Source organism: Amphimedon queenslandica, unplaced genomic scaffold (assembly GCF_000090795.2).
Source record: "Amphimedon queenslandica unplaced genomic scaffold, v1.1 AMPQUscaffold_13473, whole genome shotgun sequence".
NCBI lineage: Eukaryota > Metazoa > Porifera > Demospongiae > Haplosclerida > Niphatidae > Amphimedon > Amphimedon queenslandica.
Window position 1 is genome coordinate 305,940 of NW_003546291.1, and position 11,884 is coordinate 317,823.

At 36.1% G+C, this 11,884-nt stretch overlaps 1 protein-coding gene and 1 pseudogene across 2 annotated transcripts; one reads left to right on the top strand and one right to left on the bottom strand.

Annotated features, from left to right (window-relative positions):
* Window positions 1–6,012: 6,012 nt before the first annotated feature.
* On the bottom strand, window positions 6,013–8,087 carry LOC100636571 (uncharacterized). Of its 2 annotated transcripts, none has more exons than XM_003385112.2 (8): window positions 7,887–8,087; window positions 7,490–7,647; window positions 7,202–7,272; window positions 6,959–7,043; window positions 6,750–6,882; window positions 6,549–6,603; window positions 6,236–6,329; window positions 6,013–6,181 (listed from the first exon to the last, which is right to left on the bottom strand). In XM_003385112.2, the coding sequence occupies exons 1-8, from the start codon at window positions 8,049–8,051 to the stop codon at window positions 6,100–6,102; spliced, it is 843 nt and encodes a 280-aa protein (XP_003385160.1). In that variant the 5' UTR covers window positions 8,052–8,087; the 3' UTR covers window positions 6,013–6,099. The 2 variants fall into 2 exon arrangements, with proteins under 2 accessions (XP_003385160.1, XP_019849998.1); XM_019994439.1 differs by having other exon boundaries at window positions 6,959–7,055.
* A 50-nt stretch (window positions 8,088–8,137) lies between these two features.
* On the top strand, window positions 8,138–11,881 carry LOC100636696 (heat shock 70 kDa protein-like; annotated as a pseudogene).
* Window positions 11,882–11,884: the final 3 nt, after the last annotated feature.

Below are 11,884 nucleotides of genomic sequence, written 5' to 3' on the forward strand. Positions count from 1 at the left end.
ATGACAGTCCGAAGATTGAGAATTTTGGCCGATCATTGGTATTGTCGGACACCACGCTTTGAGAGCTTATAACTTTCTATGCACTCTTGCTAGAGCTACAAGTTTTGTCACGCAAATAAAGGATAACTATTTCTATAATAATTTGCAGTTTCATGAGATGGCAATGTATAGTTTTCCTAAAACAAGTGTCCGAAAATTGATGGTGTACGATCATTGATAATGTACTCTAGTTACCAGCTTCTCTCAGTCTCACTGTTACTCTCACTCTTGTAATGAATCCTGTTCCATTGACTATCACACGAGACAGTTCAGTAGATATGCCATTCCCATTCACTGAACAACTGACAGTAGTAGGAGGACCATCAGAGACATTGAAACTAAGACTGAAGACTGGCGGAGTAGCTAATGTATTAGTGGAGAGGAGAGAGAACTGCATAGTAGGATCAGCATCAGGACCATCTGTAAAAGTATATGCATTAACAAGAGTAGATAATAATAGTCTATCAAGGCGGATTTACAATATTACGCTAGTCCTGACGTTACGTTGACGCTGGAATAGAATCTGGTTCGTCAAAGGTCAAATCACCCACGCTTTTGATTAAAAATTGACGGTACGCTGGCCTAATGTCATATTGTAATCCGCCTTTATATAGGCGGTAGCCTATATGTAGGATTGAGGTTGGTTTTTCAAGATGGCGACTGTTTTTATGATTTTCAAACACTTATAACTCTTTTATCTTACGTTGTACAGCCTTATAAATGGCTTAGATGAGCTCTCCTTCACTGAGCGATTCTCCTGGTACCTTTAAAGTGGACTGCAATGTAGCGGGAGCTTTTCTGGAGAATAGGCCCAAATTCAAATTTCTGCAAAATTCTTCAGACTTTTTCTTCTTCTTCTTCTATGCACCCGTTAATCTTTTAAGCCAGAGAAGCGCTCGAGTTGGCTTTTACATCATTCCTCTAGGCTTGGGTCAAGGACCACAAAGGTAGTTTCAAAAAGAAGCGAGGACAGAGAAGAAATGGCAGACAACTGAGACAAAATCCAGCTGCAGAGTGCAGACACCGCGTGCCGGCGCGTGGGTTTGTGGTTTGACGCCATTTTAATTTATGCGCACGTGATCGGCATGAATATAATTAACCTAACCACAGAATCATAACAGAATGTAATTTATTAATTTAAGAAAAAGAATGATAACTGCTATGATAACACTTTGAAGACTATCTTTATGCAGTGGTGTAGGATTTTTTACCACACCAGTTTGCAAGTACCCTCTTGTTTCTTTACTTTTTTCCAATTTAATCCTACTACTTTTCCATTTTTAATGTTTTTTATTTACTTTATTCATCACATACCATTGTTATTGTATCCAGCATCAGTATATGCTCCAACCACTAGTGTTTGATTTACTCCATTCTCATCAGGAATGATACACTTGTATAAACCTTTATATCCTGATAGTCCATCACTTCTAGCTAGTGCAATCTGACCACTGAATCTCTTACTAAACAATGGTCTAGGAACTGATGGATCATCAAAGGATCCATCAAATAAAGGTACTTCAGTTCCATTAGGATAATACCATAGTCCAATATTAGCACCATTGTTAGCACTCTGACACCACAAAGCATCATTGATATCATTAACATCATTATTCCGATCAGTATTGTAGAACTGGCTAGCATATATCATAGAGTAATCGGGTATTATCCTGTCCTCATAAGCTAGGTACAGTTGGACACCTAAATATGAGTATAAATCTAGAAATTATCAAAATATACATTATCTTCCTACCATTACTGGGTAGGGTGGAAGGTGCTTGTCCAGATACAGTCATTATCAGCTGAACCAGCAGGAGTAATAAAAAACAAGACCTATTTGAGATTGCCATTTTTTTAATTTAGATTTTATTGTTGTAAGAGATATCATGTGACCTTGAATTATCAGTTGTTGACATAAAAGTGTAGTTTACATACCTAAAATGGTAAATGGTATTTTAGACACTTTACTTAATAAAGATAATGAATAATGTTATCTATACAATGAATATGAATATTGTTATAACGTGCTATAGTCAATTAACTTTGTTTTAAATTCAGTTGTAGCATAAGCTGGACTGCATTCCATTACAATGTCATTATCTGCTTTTCTAAATTTCAAAAATTGATTTAGTACTGACTTTGTATACATTTACCCCTTTCAATCAATGTTAGTTCATTTTATGTGCATAACCAGTACCAGTATAATAATTATAGATATAGCCAGTATTAATAATACAATAAGAGCTACACTTAGGCCAACTTTCACTCCATTATTTCCTCCATTATTTAATAATACAGTAGTTGACACAGTAGTCATGATAGTTGTTTCAGTATGATAGGTAACTATGAACATAAACATGTATCAATAGGGATATGTTTACTCATGCTTAATGGCACTCTTGATGACTTGATGATATTACTTAAAGCAAACAAACTAAATGCATCTATTAGTATATGTACTGTCTTACTTGTTATTGATCCTGAAACAGTAATGACTGATGAAGTGCTTGATACAATAGTAGGAGTAAGAGTAGCACTTAAATAGAACTGGGAACACTAGTAATCACTAGACTACCTGTATAATATAGCCACTGTATGATTGATAATCAGTTTGTGAAGTTGATGTCTGGATTACAGTTGATATCATTGAAGTGCTTGAAACTACAGTAGGAGTGACACCTAATATCACATGTAATATTTATACAGTAGCAAATTTTTCCACATGTAGATATACCTGGTGACATTGGTTGCGTTTTCTCTCCACCATGAATAATTCCATTAACATTAAATGATGTAGCTATAGAGAACAAGTAGTTCAGATTAGGATCTAATCCTCCTATTAGACCTTCAGTAGTATCACCTGGGAATACTCTCATTCCTGTCTCTACTTGTCTCTTCTTTCTTGAGTTCTACATCTTTAAGGCATAGATCTATCATGAAAAGCAGTGGAGGTACTGAGTTGTATAGTGAAGGGGCTCAGGTAAGAAGCTCATCTGCAATCCACAGAACTCCAAATCGAGTAATTATAAATATTTATGGAACTCCAACGCAATAAAACATTAGCTGATTGCATTGAATCTATTTCACTTCATTTTATGCTTCTACATTGTATATTGAGATTATTACAAATCATTTTTATAGGTTGATACATGCATAGTACTTACACACAATCCATGTAAACATGAAGGTATAACTGAGCAGTACTGTAGTTTATGCCTATAGCTTTTGACCATTGACAGTTACTGATGCTTGAAAAACTTTGTAAAATGCCTCCACACATGCATGCAGTCAATACAGGAATGATATAGAAATAACTGGAATGAGCATGAGTGAAGGCCAGTTCACTACAATATGACCAGAAGTTCCTGTAAATTAGCATATTAATGTAGCAGATTAATGTATTAATTAATGTTCTGTACATTAATGTTCTGTAGCAGATTAATGTACAGTGTACATGTAAGAGTTGGGAAACTCTAATTCTCATTATGTTTACAAGCACTTCTGGTCATAACATATAATTACATACAAGCAATGATTAATCTTTATTTACATGTAGATGTATTATATGACTCAAATACATGTACATGTATTTACATTATAATTTTACTGATTTTATTTTACAAAAATTCTTATGTAGTTTTTCTATTATTTTGCTGGAGACGGCCACCAGAATTGACCCTTACAGTGTAAGGAAAGGCAATAAAAATAATTATCATTATCTTGACTGTATACAATCATTACAGGAAGAGCTATTTATTGATACAACAACTGGACATCCAAGACTACCTGATTTGGCACAGAAAAAATGTTTTTGTCCAAGTTCACACCAAGAAGTGAGTAAAACAACAATAATAATAATGATAATAATGATAATAATGATAGCATTATGCATACATGTACACAGAACTTGTGTAATACATTGCACATAAATAATAACATGTATACAGTAGATGTACCATAATTATTATCTACATGTACATGTATGTGTACATGTACATGTGATAACATATTTATTGCAATGTGAATTGACATTGATTTGAAATCACAATTATTTGGTAATCTGACAAGGAAGCACTTGTTAATCATAGCCTTTTTGCCCTCCTCCTATTGTTTACATGTACATTCACCTATAGTTAATCATCCATATCAAGTGTGTACAATTCTATTTGTAAAAGATGCAATGTAACATGTACTGGTACATATAGTAACAATAAATAAAATTTTTAAAATTATTGTTTAATTTGGCTGATAAATTTCAGCGAATGTATATCTGTACTATGTCAACTGGAGTATCCTCATGAAGAGATCCTGCACTATCACACATTCTAAATTCAATGTCATCAGTAACCGATTGAGGCAAGGTTTTAACAAACCAAGGCATTTTAGGAGAGGTGCAACAAGTAGCCTCAAAGTAGCCACACTGCTGACCATCCCACAATGGATCAGGATAAAGTGCACGATGAGCTGCATTTACTGCACCAGCTTCACAGTAATAATCCTCACCAACGAAAGACGGTGTGGTTTGATGGCTACCATTGTTACAAGGACAGTTTGCAGAAGATAAGGAATTTTCCACATATCCCGCTGCGTATGTCCAAATATGTTTGCGCGGACTGCTCCCGTAAGTAATGGATATACCATCAACATAGACATCATCAATTTCAGAACTTCCTGGTCCCCAAACAGGATAAATACCATCAGTAGTTCCATATTGATATCCTCTAACTTGCCCGCAAACTTGAGTATAGTTTAGTCCATAGCTTGAGAAAAAAGTTGAGTTGCATCCATAGCTTAAACTGGATCTACCACACAGCGGTGAGCTTACTGATGCAAAGTTACGTTCATGTAGTCCTTGAGGACAAGTAGCATCAGTCTCTGTCATGTTTATATGGCCTATTCTCATCCAGCCACCTTGGCCATCACAAGAGCTACCCTCCATATCACAGTAGACAATAGCCATGGTCCCATTGCTGGTAGTGATGTTGTAATAGCCTGGCTTGCTATAGGGAAAGTCATCTAGTATCTCTTTGCAAGACATGATACACGATTCAGGTATTTGATGTTCTGGACAAAAAACAAAACTTGTAATCCCATCTCTCCTCAGTTTGAATGATTGTCCAATGTTAGTATGGATACAGCAATACTCATGATAGAGTGAAGTGTGAGGTCTACCAGCAGAACCGCAGGTATAGGCTTTACTTGATGAGACATTGAGCATGATCAGAAGAGATACACACAAAAGAAGAGAAAGATCCAAAGACATCATTCACTGGAGAGCAATAATGAATACATGGAGATTGGGAATGATACCAAATTGTTCTTATTAAAGAGTGTGCAACAAGAAAATTAAATTATGTACATTCAAATTTATCTACTCTTGGTACACGTAATTCTAATTAAGTATCAAATACCCCTAGTACACGTAAGTAATGTGCTACGGCTATTACAATTAACACAAAATATTTAGTTGATGATTAATTTCAGCATAGATAGATTTGCTGATTTGATTATGCTGTACAGCGCTTTACTCCTGAGGAGTAAAACTTTTGTGGTCTTTTTGGATTAGCATGCAACGACAAAATTAAAGCTCTGCTAAAAATCAATTGCCATTAAGGGTGTACTTCTAACATCGTGAATTTGTGAAAGATACTTCTATAAAAATTATTTTTTATTATATCGTATAGCGGGTAATTTTGGAGGGGATTAAATTTGGCAAATTTGGTGTTTTGATAGCCATTCGCCAAAATAAAAATCCGCCATTTTGAGCTATTATACACATGCTCAATGGCACGAGGCCACAAATTTGCCAAATTAAAAATCCGCCATTTTGAGCTATTATACACATGCTCAATGGCACGAGGCCACAAATTTGCCAAAATAAAAATCCGCCAATCACCAAAATTTAGCAATTCACCAAAATTTAGCCTCTCCAAATTTACCCGCTATACGGTAAATCCACAAGAGTTTTGCTCCTTGAAAGCAAACACTATGAGGTTTATGGTTATATTATGTATTAAAAATTAAAATAGTATTATGATACATGTACATATTGACTCAAGTTTAAAATTTTGCATTACAGTCTGTTCTGTTGACATGTTTGACCTTTGAGGCTCTATTCACTGTTCTTAATGGAGCAGGTTTTCTATAATAAGTTTTCAGAGTAAACCTTCAGTTTTTATACGTACTGCATGCTTACTTTGGAGGTGAAGGTAGTTGTAATGACATTTGATTGATGATCTTGCTCTCATCCAAGAATTCTTTTTCCAAATTTTGACTGACACTTTGTAAATCTACAAGTATATGTACAAAACACATATAATTTCATGTACATGTTAATTGTCAGGGTTTAAGTTCCCTCCCTGTGTACTTCTGTATACAAAAGCTGTATAGTACATGTACATACATGTATGTACACATGTACATAACCTTCCCCCCAGTCAACTGCTCTGGGCTTCCCCCCCAAACAAAAATTCCTAGATAGAACCCTGATTGTACATGCATTCTGATACCTTTTATTGTCGGAATTGGTTGTTTCTGATACGAGAGTTCACTGTCAATGTAGCTCTATTAATTAAAAACATAACATTACACAAAAGGTCAATTACAGCAAAATGTGAATAGAATGCTATAAAGCTTACTGAAGTTTTCGCTACATTTATTTTTTATTCTTACTCAGCTTTCAGTCATACAGTATTGCAGCTCATTCTAACCTGCAGTAGGTCAATGTCTCGATGTCTTTGGTCTATCTCTTCCCTGACTGTGTTCCTCATACTAGCAATGGACTCATCAACATCTTGTATACTTAATGAACTAGTTGATTCCAACAGGCCAGTAACAGAAGAACTAATGTAAAACAATGAATTTAAGAATATTTAGTACATGCACATGTACATGTACAGGTAAATCTCATTTTCCTTACCTATTACTGAAAGCTAATGGTGTGTCGCAGTAGCGAGATGATTTATCACTACTGGTGCTTGGACGACTGCATGAGCTCCTGTGTTCTGAAATAAATACTATATTTAAAAATTAATAAAAACAAAATATGTGTATAATACTAGTCTACAAGTCATGTACATGTATGTACATGTATTATATCCAAGTGGGCTGATTATAATAAATTTTTCATATGCTATTTAATGACACGGTTCATACACTGTACCTTCAGTGTTTTGTACATAAGTGATGACAGGGCTCTTTAGAGTCTCCCGAACAACTGGTGAGGTAGAATTTCTATAAAAACAACAACAGACAAACCATCAACAAACTTGGCTTGCAAATAATCTGTATTCATGTAGCTGGTTTTAATAAGTCCTAATTTCATATACTACTACTTAAAAAATTTAAATTAAAACCATGCACAGAAATAAAATTGCTTTATAGCTCAATTTTGATCAATTAATAAGACATTACGGTCATTGATAGTACATTGATAGTACAGTAACAGTACCTTTGCTGTAAGTAAGAGACGAGGAATTTAATTTCTTGTATAAGTTTGTCCCTCACTCCAGGAGGATCAGCTAGTCGAGCAGGAGTGTCTCCATCGTGAGGTCTCCCAGGATCAGCCTCTTCTCTCATCTGTCGCCATATCTCCAACAATAGACTAGCCTACATGTACAATAAAATGGATACATCTTCAGCAAAAAACTACATGTATATATATATACCATACATGTACATTGTACATGTACATCATAGTGTGATTTTTAGTAAGAAACTCCCAATAGTAAATGCCGTAGAGAAACTACATATATTGGAAAACTACTAATATTAATAACATTATAATACAGTCTGATAGTCTTTTAGAAACCTCAAGTAAACATATTTTGGAGGTGTTAAATGCTCACTTCAGTGTGAAGGTCACAAGCTTCTTCAATCAGAGACTGTCCTATGGCTCTCTTGACTTCGTTAGCCTCTTTCTGTGGACAGCAAGACTGTATGACCATCCAAGTCGATGCAGGGAGCTCAAAAGCGTCGCTATTTACACTGCTACACCTACTGTTGTCCGCCATATTGCTTTTGCTGTCATGACAACAATCCACACCCAAAGGTATAGGTGGACCTGATGAAGGCGGGGTCAAAAAAATTTAATAAGAGGTGTGGCTAATAACTTCACAAGTTGATCAGGTAGATTTTTTCTGGATTTTTTTTTCTGGTTTTTCTCTTCTTTTATAATGGATGAGAAAAGCGAAGGGAAGCAGTCGTTTGACATCAAGTCCTGCTCCATGCACAGTGTGGTTGTGTACAAGGACAGAGCTGAAGTGAGACGGAATCTCCCCCTAAGACTGGAGGCTGGTGGAGAGACTGAAGTATTGCTAACAGGATTGTCCTCCTCTATTGATAGTGACTCCATTCGGTAATGATACAATAACCTACTGGACTTACCATAATTCAATAGCAAATTGCTTTTGTGAAATTAGCCTGGCATTAGGATAAGGGTCAGTATTTAATTATAGAAGGGTGTGGTTTTGGCGGCAAAATGGTGAATATGCATCTTAAAGGGTAACTACACCCAAAAATTTTTTTCCCTGAAATAAGTTGGTAATAAAGAAAGAATCTTAGGAAAAATAGCTAAAATTATTAAAAAGTACTGTTTCTATACTAAACCTTGGGTCAAAAGTTGCCTTGCAGCCATCTTGTCAAATCACTTCCTATAGTGGGCGTGGTCACGCGATGACGTAGATGGGGGAACATTAGCAAGTTTCTGCATTGAAATATTAGCAACTTTAAGGCTGGATTTCTAAGTTCTGCGTGCAAGGAGGCAATTTTAATGAAGTGGACCATATAGGACAAATCAAGTGCTAGCTACAAGCAGTTATACTGGTAACAAAATCCGTCTATTTGTAAAAACTGCTAAATGACAAATTTAAATTTGGACTACATAATTTAGCTCTGTATAGCTTCTAATAATTGCAAAAATACCTCTTAGCTGCTTTCTTGCACGCAGAACTTAGAAACCCAGCCTTAAAATTGCTAATATTTCAATGCAGAAACTTGCAATGTTCCCCCATCTATGTCATCACGTGACCACGCCCACCACCGGAAGTGATTTGATAAGATGGCTGCAAGGCAACTTTTGACCCAAGATTTAGTGCAGAAACAGTACTTTTTAATAATTTTAGCTATTTTTCCTATGGTTCTCTCTTCATTACCAACTTATTCCAGGCAAAAAAGTTTTGGGGTGCAGTTACACTTTAAGGCTGGTTTACAATATTATGCTGGTCCTTATGCTACATTGACGCTGGAATAGAATGTGGTTCTATTCTAGTGGAAAGCATGCGTCAAAAGGTCAGCACGGTATGACTTGATTTTACTGAAACTGGTAACAGTGACTGAATTCAGAATCAAAAAACAATGACAACAGTAATCGCCCACGCTTTTGATTAAAAATTGACAGTACGTTGGCCTAATGTCATATTGTAAACTAGCCTTTAGTCAGGCAGAACCTGACTATATGCATCTTGCTAGTCAGGGAGAGCCTTGCCTTATAGCAGATGCTTATTGAGGATCAAAATGTGGGTTGCGATACTAAATTGGTCTGTGTATAATTTTTCCAAATCAAGGGATGCATGAAGATTAAACTATACACAAATTTCTCACTGTGCAGCTTATTAGCAATTGCACTTCACTTCATGTTACAGCACTCTCTTTTTTTCCCCCTCTCTTCCTCGATCCCTCTCTTTCTCTCTCTCCTCCATCTCTCTCTTTCCTCTAGTGTTGAAGGTAGTGGTAATGCCACCATATTAGACGTTATTTATGAAACTAAATCAGAAGAACCTTTAGATAATGATGGAAAGAAAGAAGAGATAGACGGTCTCAGTGAAGAAATAAAAGACAAGAAGAAGGAGCTCACAACTATAGAATTTCAGCAGATGCTCATTGATCGTCAGAAAACTATTTTAACTGAGTTTTCTGGTCATGTAACTAGTAGAGTTCAGGACAAAAAAGTATTTTCTGATGCATATTGATGTTGAGCTGATTCCGACAAATAATTTTAAAGTTATGAGCATTTCAAAGAATGGCCCAATTTTTAAAAAGCAAAGGCTTATTCCCAAAATTGGCTCCAAATTTACCCCAAATTCTATTACATTTCCTGATGTATATTGATGTCCTTAATGCTATGTAGAAAGTTTGAGCTGATCCCAACAAATAATTTTCCAGGCATGGACATTTTAGAATTGGAAAGAAAAGTGTAATAATAACGCAATCTAGTGTGCATTTAACATTATTATGCATGTAGAACATGTTCTTAATCCTCAAAGTACATGTATGTGTATATTTCATGTACATACACATGTATTCTAGCCATTATTATCTTTCTTTGTTATTTCTCATTGTTAGAAAGAGGAAGGTGCTGATGGTATCTTCCAGTCAACAGTACATCCCGAGGCAGTGAATGGAGTGATGGAGTTCATGGCTCGTTTTGAAGAGAAAATGTCCTCACTGGATGAGCGATACCTTGAATTGTCCACTCAGAAGAAGAAGATGGAAGAAGAGCTGAAAGTACTCACTACAAAACTTGATAATCTTAACAGTTCTTATCAAGGAAAGGAGACAATAAGGTTCGATCTAATAATAAAGCCTGATCTTATTATTTTGAATGGTCAAATACTGTATGCATGTTTTGGGCCTCGCCAGCAATTAGCATGGGCGAAGACTACATGTACATGTACCTTAAGTGTGTTGTCGTGTTGTCTGTCATTCATTCTATCCACTGCAACTCTCACTTTGAGGCTTTGTGGTTTTAAAAGAGGCTCTCCTACAGTCACCATAACTTCTCCATGGGCTAGAAAAAGTTACTTTCTACTACTTTGTCAAGTCTAAATGTCAGTGGATGGCACCAAAAGCCATTAATCTTGCCAAATGTAGCAGGTTCTTGATAGAATTTTTGTGCTTCAAGTGACAGGGCTTTATAGCATCTCTAGAGAGTCACAGAAACTTAATCTTGAAAAAGAACGTAGCGTTTTGCTTGAACTTTATTTGTTTTGATTATATGATTGCCTAGAAATCACTTACTTCTTGACTTTACACGAAGCGCTTGTCCTTAGAAAGAGTAGTTTGACAAGAGTTTGTATGCAACAAATAGAGCCTAATAAAGGTGTGTGCGCACTAAGTCGAAGTCCAAAGAACTTAAACTTCTTCCAGCAGATAGTCCAAGAGACACCATTTTACTTTAGCAATCAAGATTTTGAAAAATTAAAGTCGAAATGACCTCCAACTTTCAATGCAGCATTTAGAAAAATTTATGGGTATTTTGCCAGCGGTACCCACTACCTTGGAGCTTGTAGAGAAAGTACTGAGAGATGCAAAAATGACTATGTGATTTTGTCCTTGTTGGTGGATCCAGGATGCATAAAATACAAAAGACCCTTCAGGATTATTAATGGAAAGGAATTGAACACTAAGTCTATCAACCCTGATGAAGCTGTTGCATATGGAGCTGCCGTTCAAGCAGCTGTTTTGAGTGGAGATGACAGTGGTAATGTTCAAGATGTATTGCTAGTGGATGTTGCTCCTCTTTCTCTTGGTATCGAAACTGCTGGTGGAGTAATGACAAACTGATTGAGAGGAACAGTCGCATACCAACCAAAGCATCCAACACGTTCACTATTTATGCTGACAATCAACCTGCTGTCACCATACAAGTATTTGAGGGGGAGAGGCCCATGACAAAAGACAACAATCTACTGGGTACTTTTGAATTGACTGGCATTCCTCCTGCACCTCATGGAGTTCCTAAAATTGAAGTCTCATTTGACATGATGCTAACAGCATCCTTCATGTGAGTGCTAAGGACCAGAGCACTGGTAAGAGTAACAAGATTAAGATCACCAGGGATGACTCA

Excerpts from the sequence above, each read along its gene's own strand:
- LOC100636571 (XM_019994439.1), bottom strand. The coding sequence starts at position 8,051 with ATGGCGGACAACAGTAGGTGTAGCAGTGTAAATAGCGACGCTTTTGAG. Across the intron at positions 6,883-6,958 it reads CCATTAGCTTTCAGTAATAG|TTCTTCTGTTACTGGCCTGT; the intron begins GTAAGGAAAATG and ends GTTTTACATTAG. Across the intron at positions 6,182-6,235 it reads CAACTACCTTCACCTCCAAA|AAAACCTGCTCCATTAAGAA; the intron begins GTAAGCATGCAG and ends AACTTATTATAG.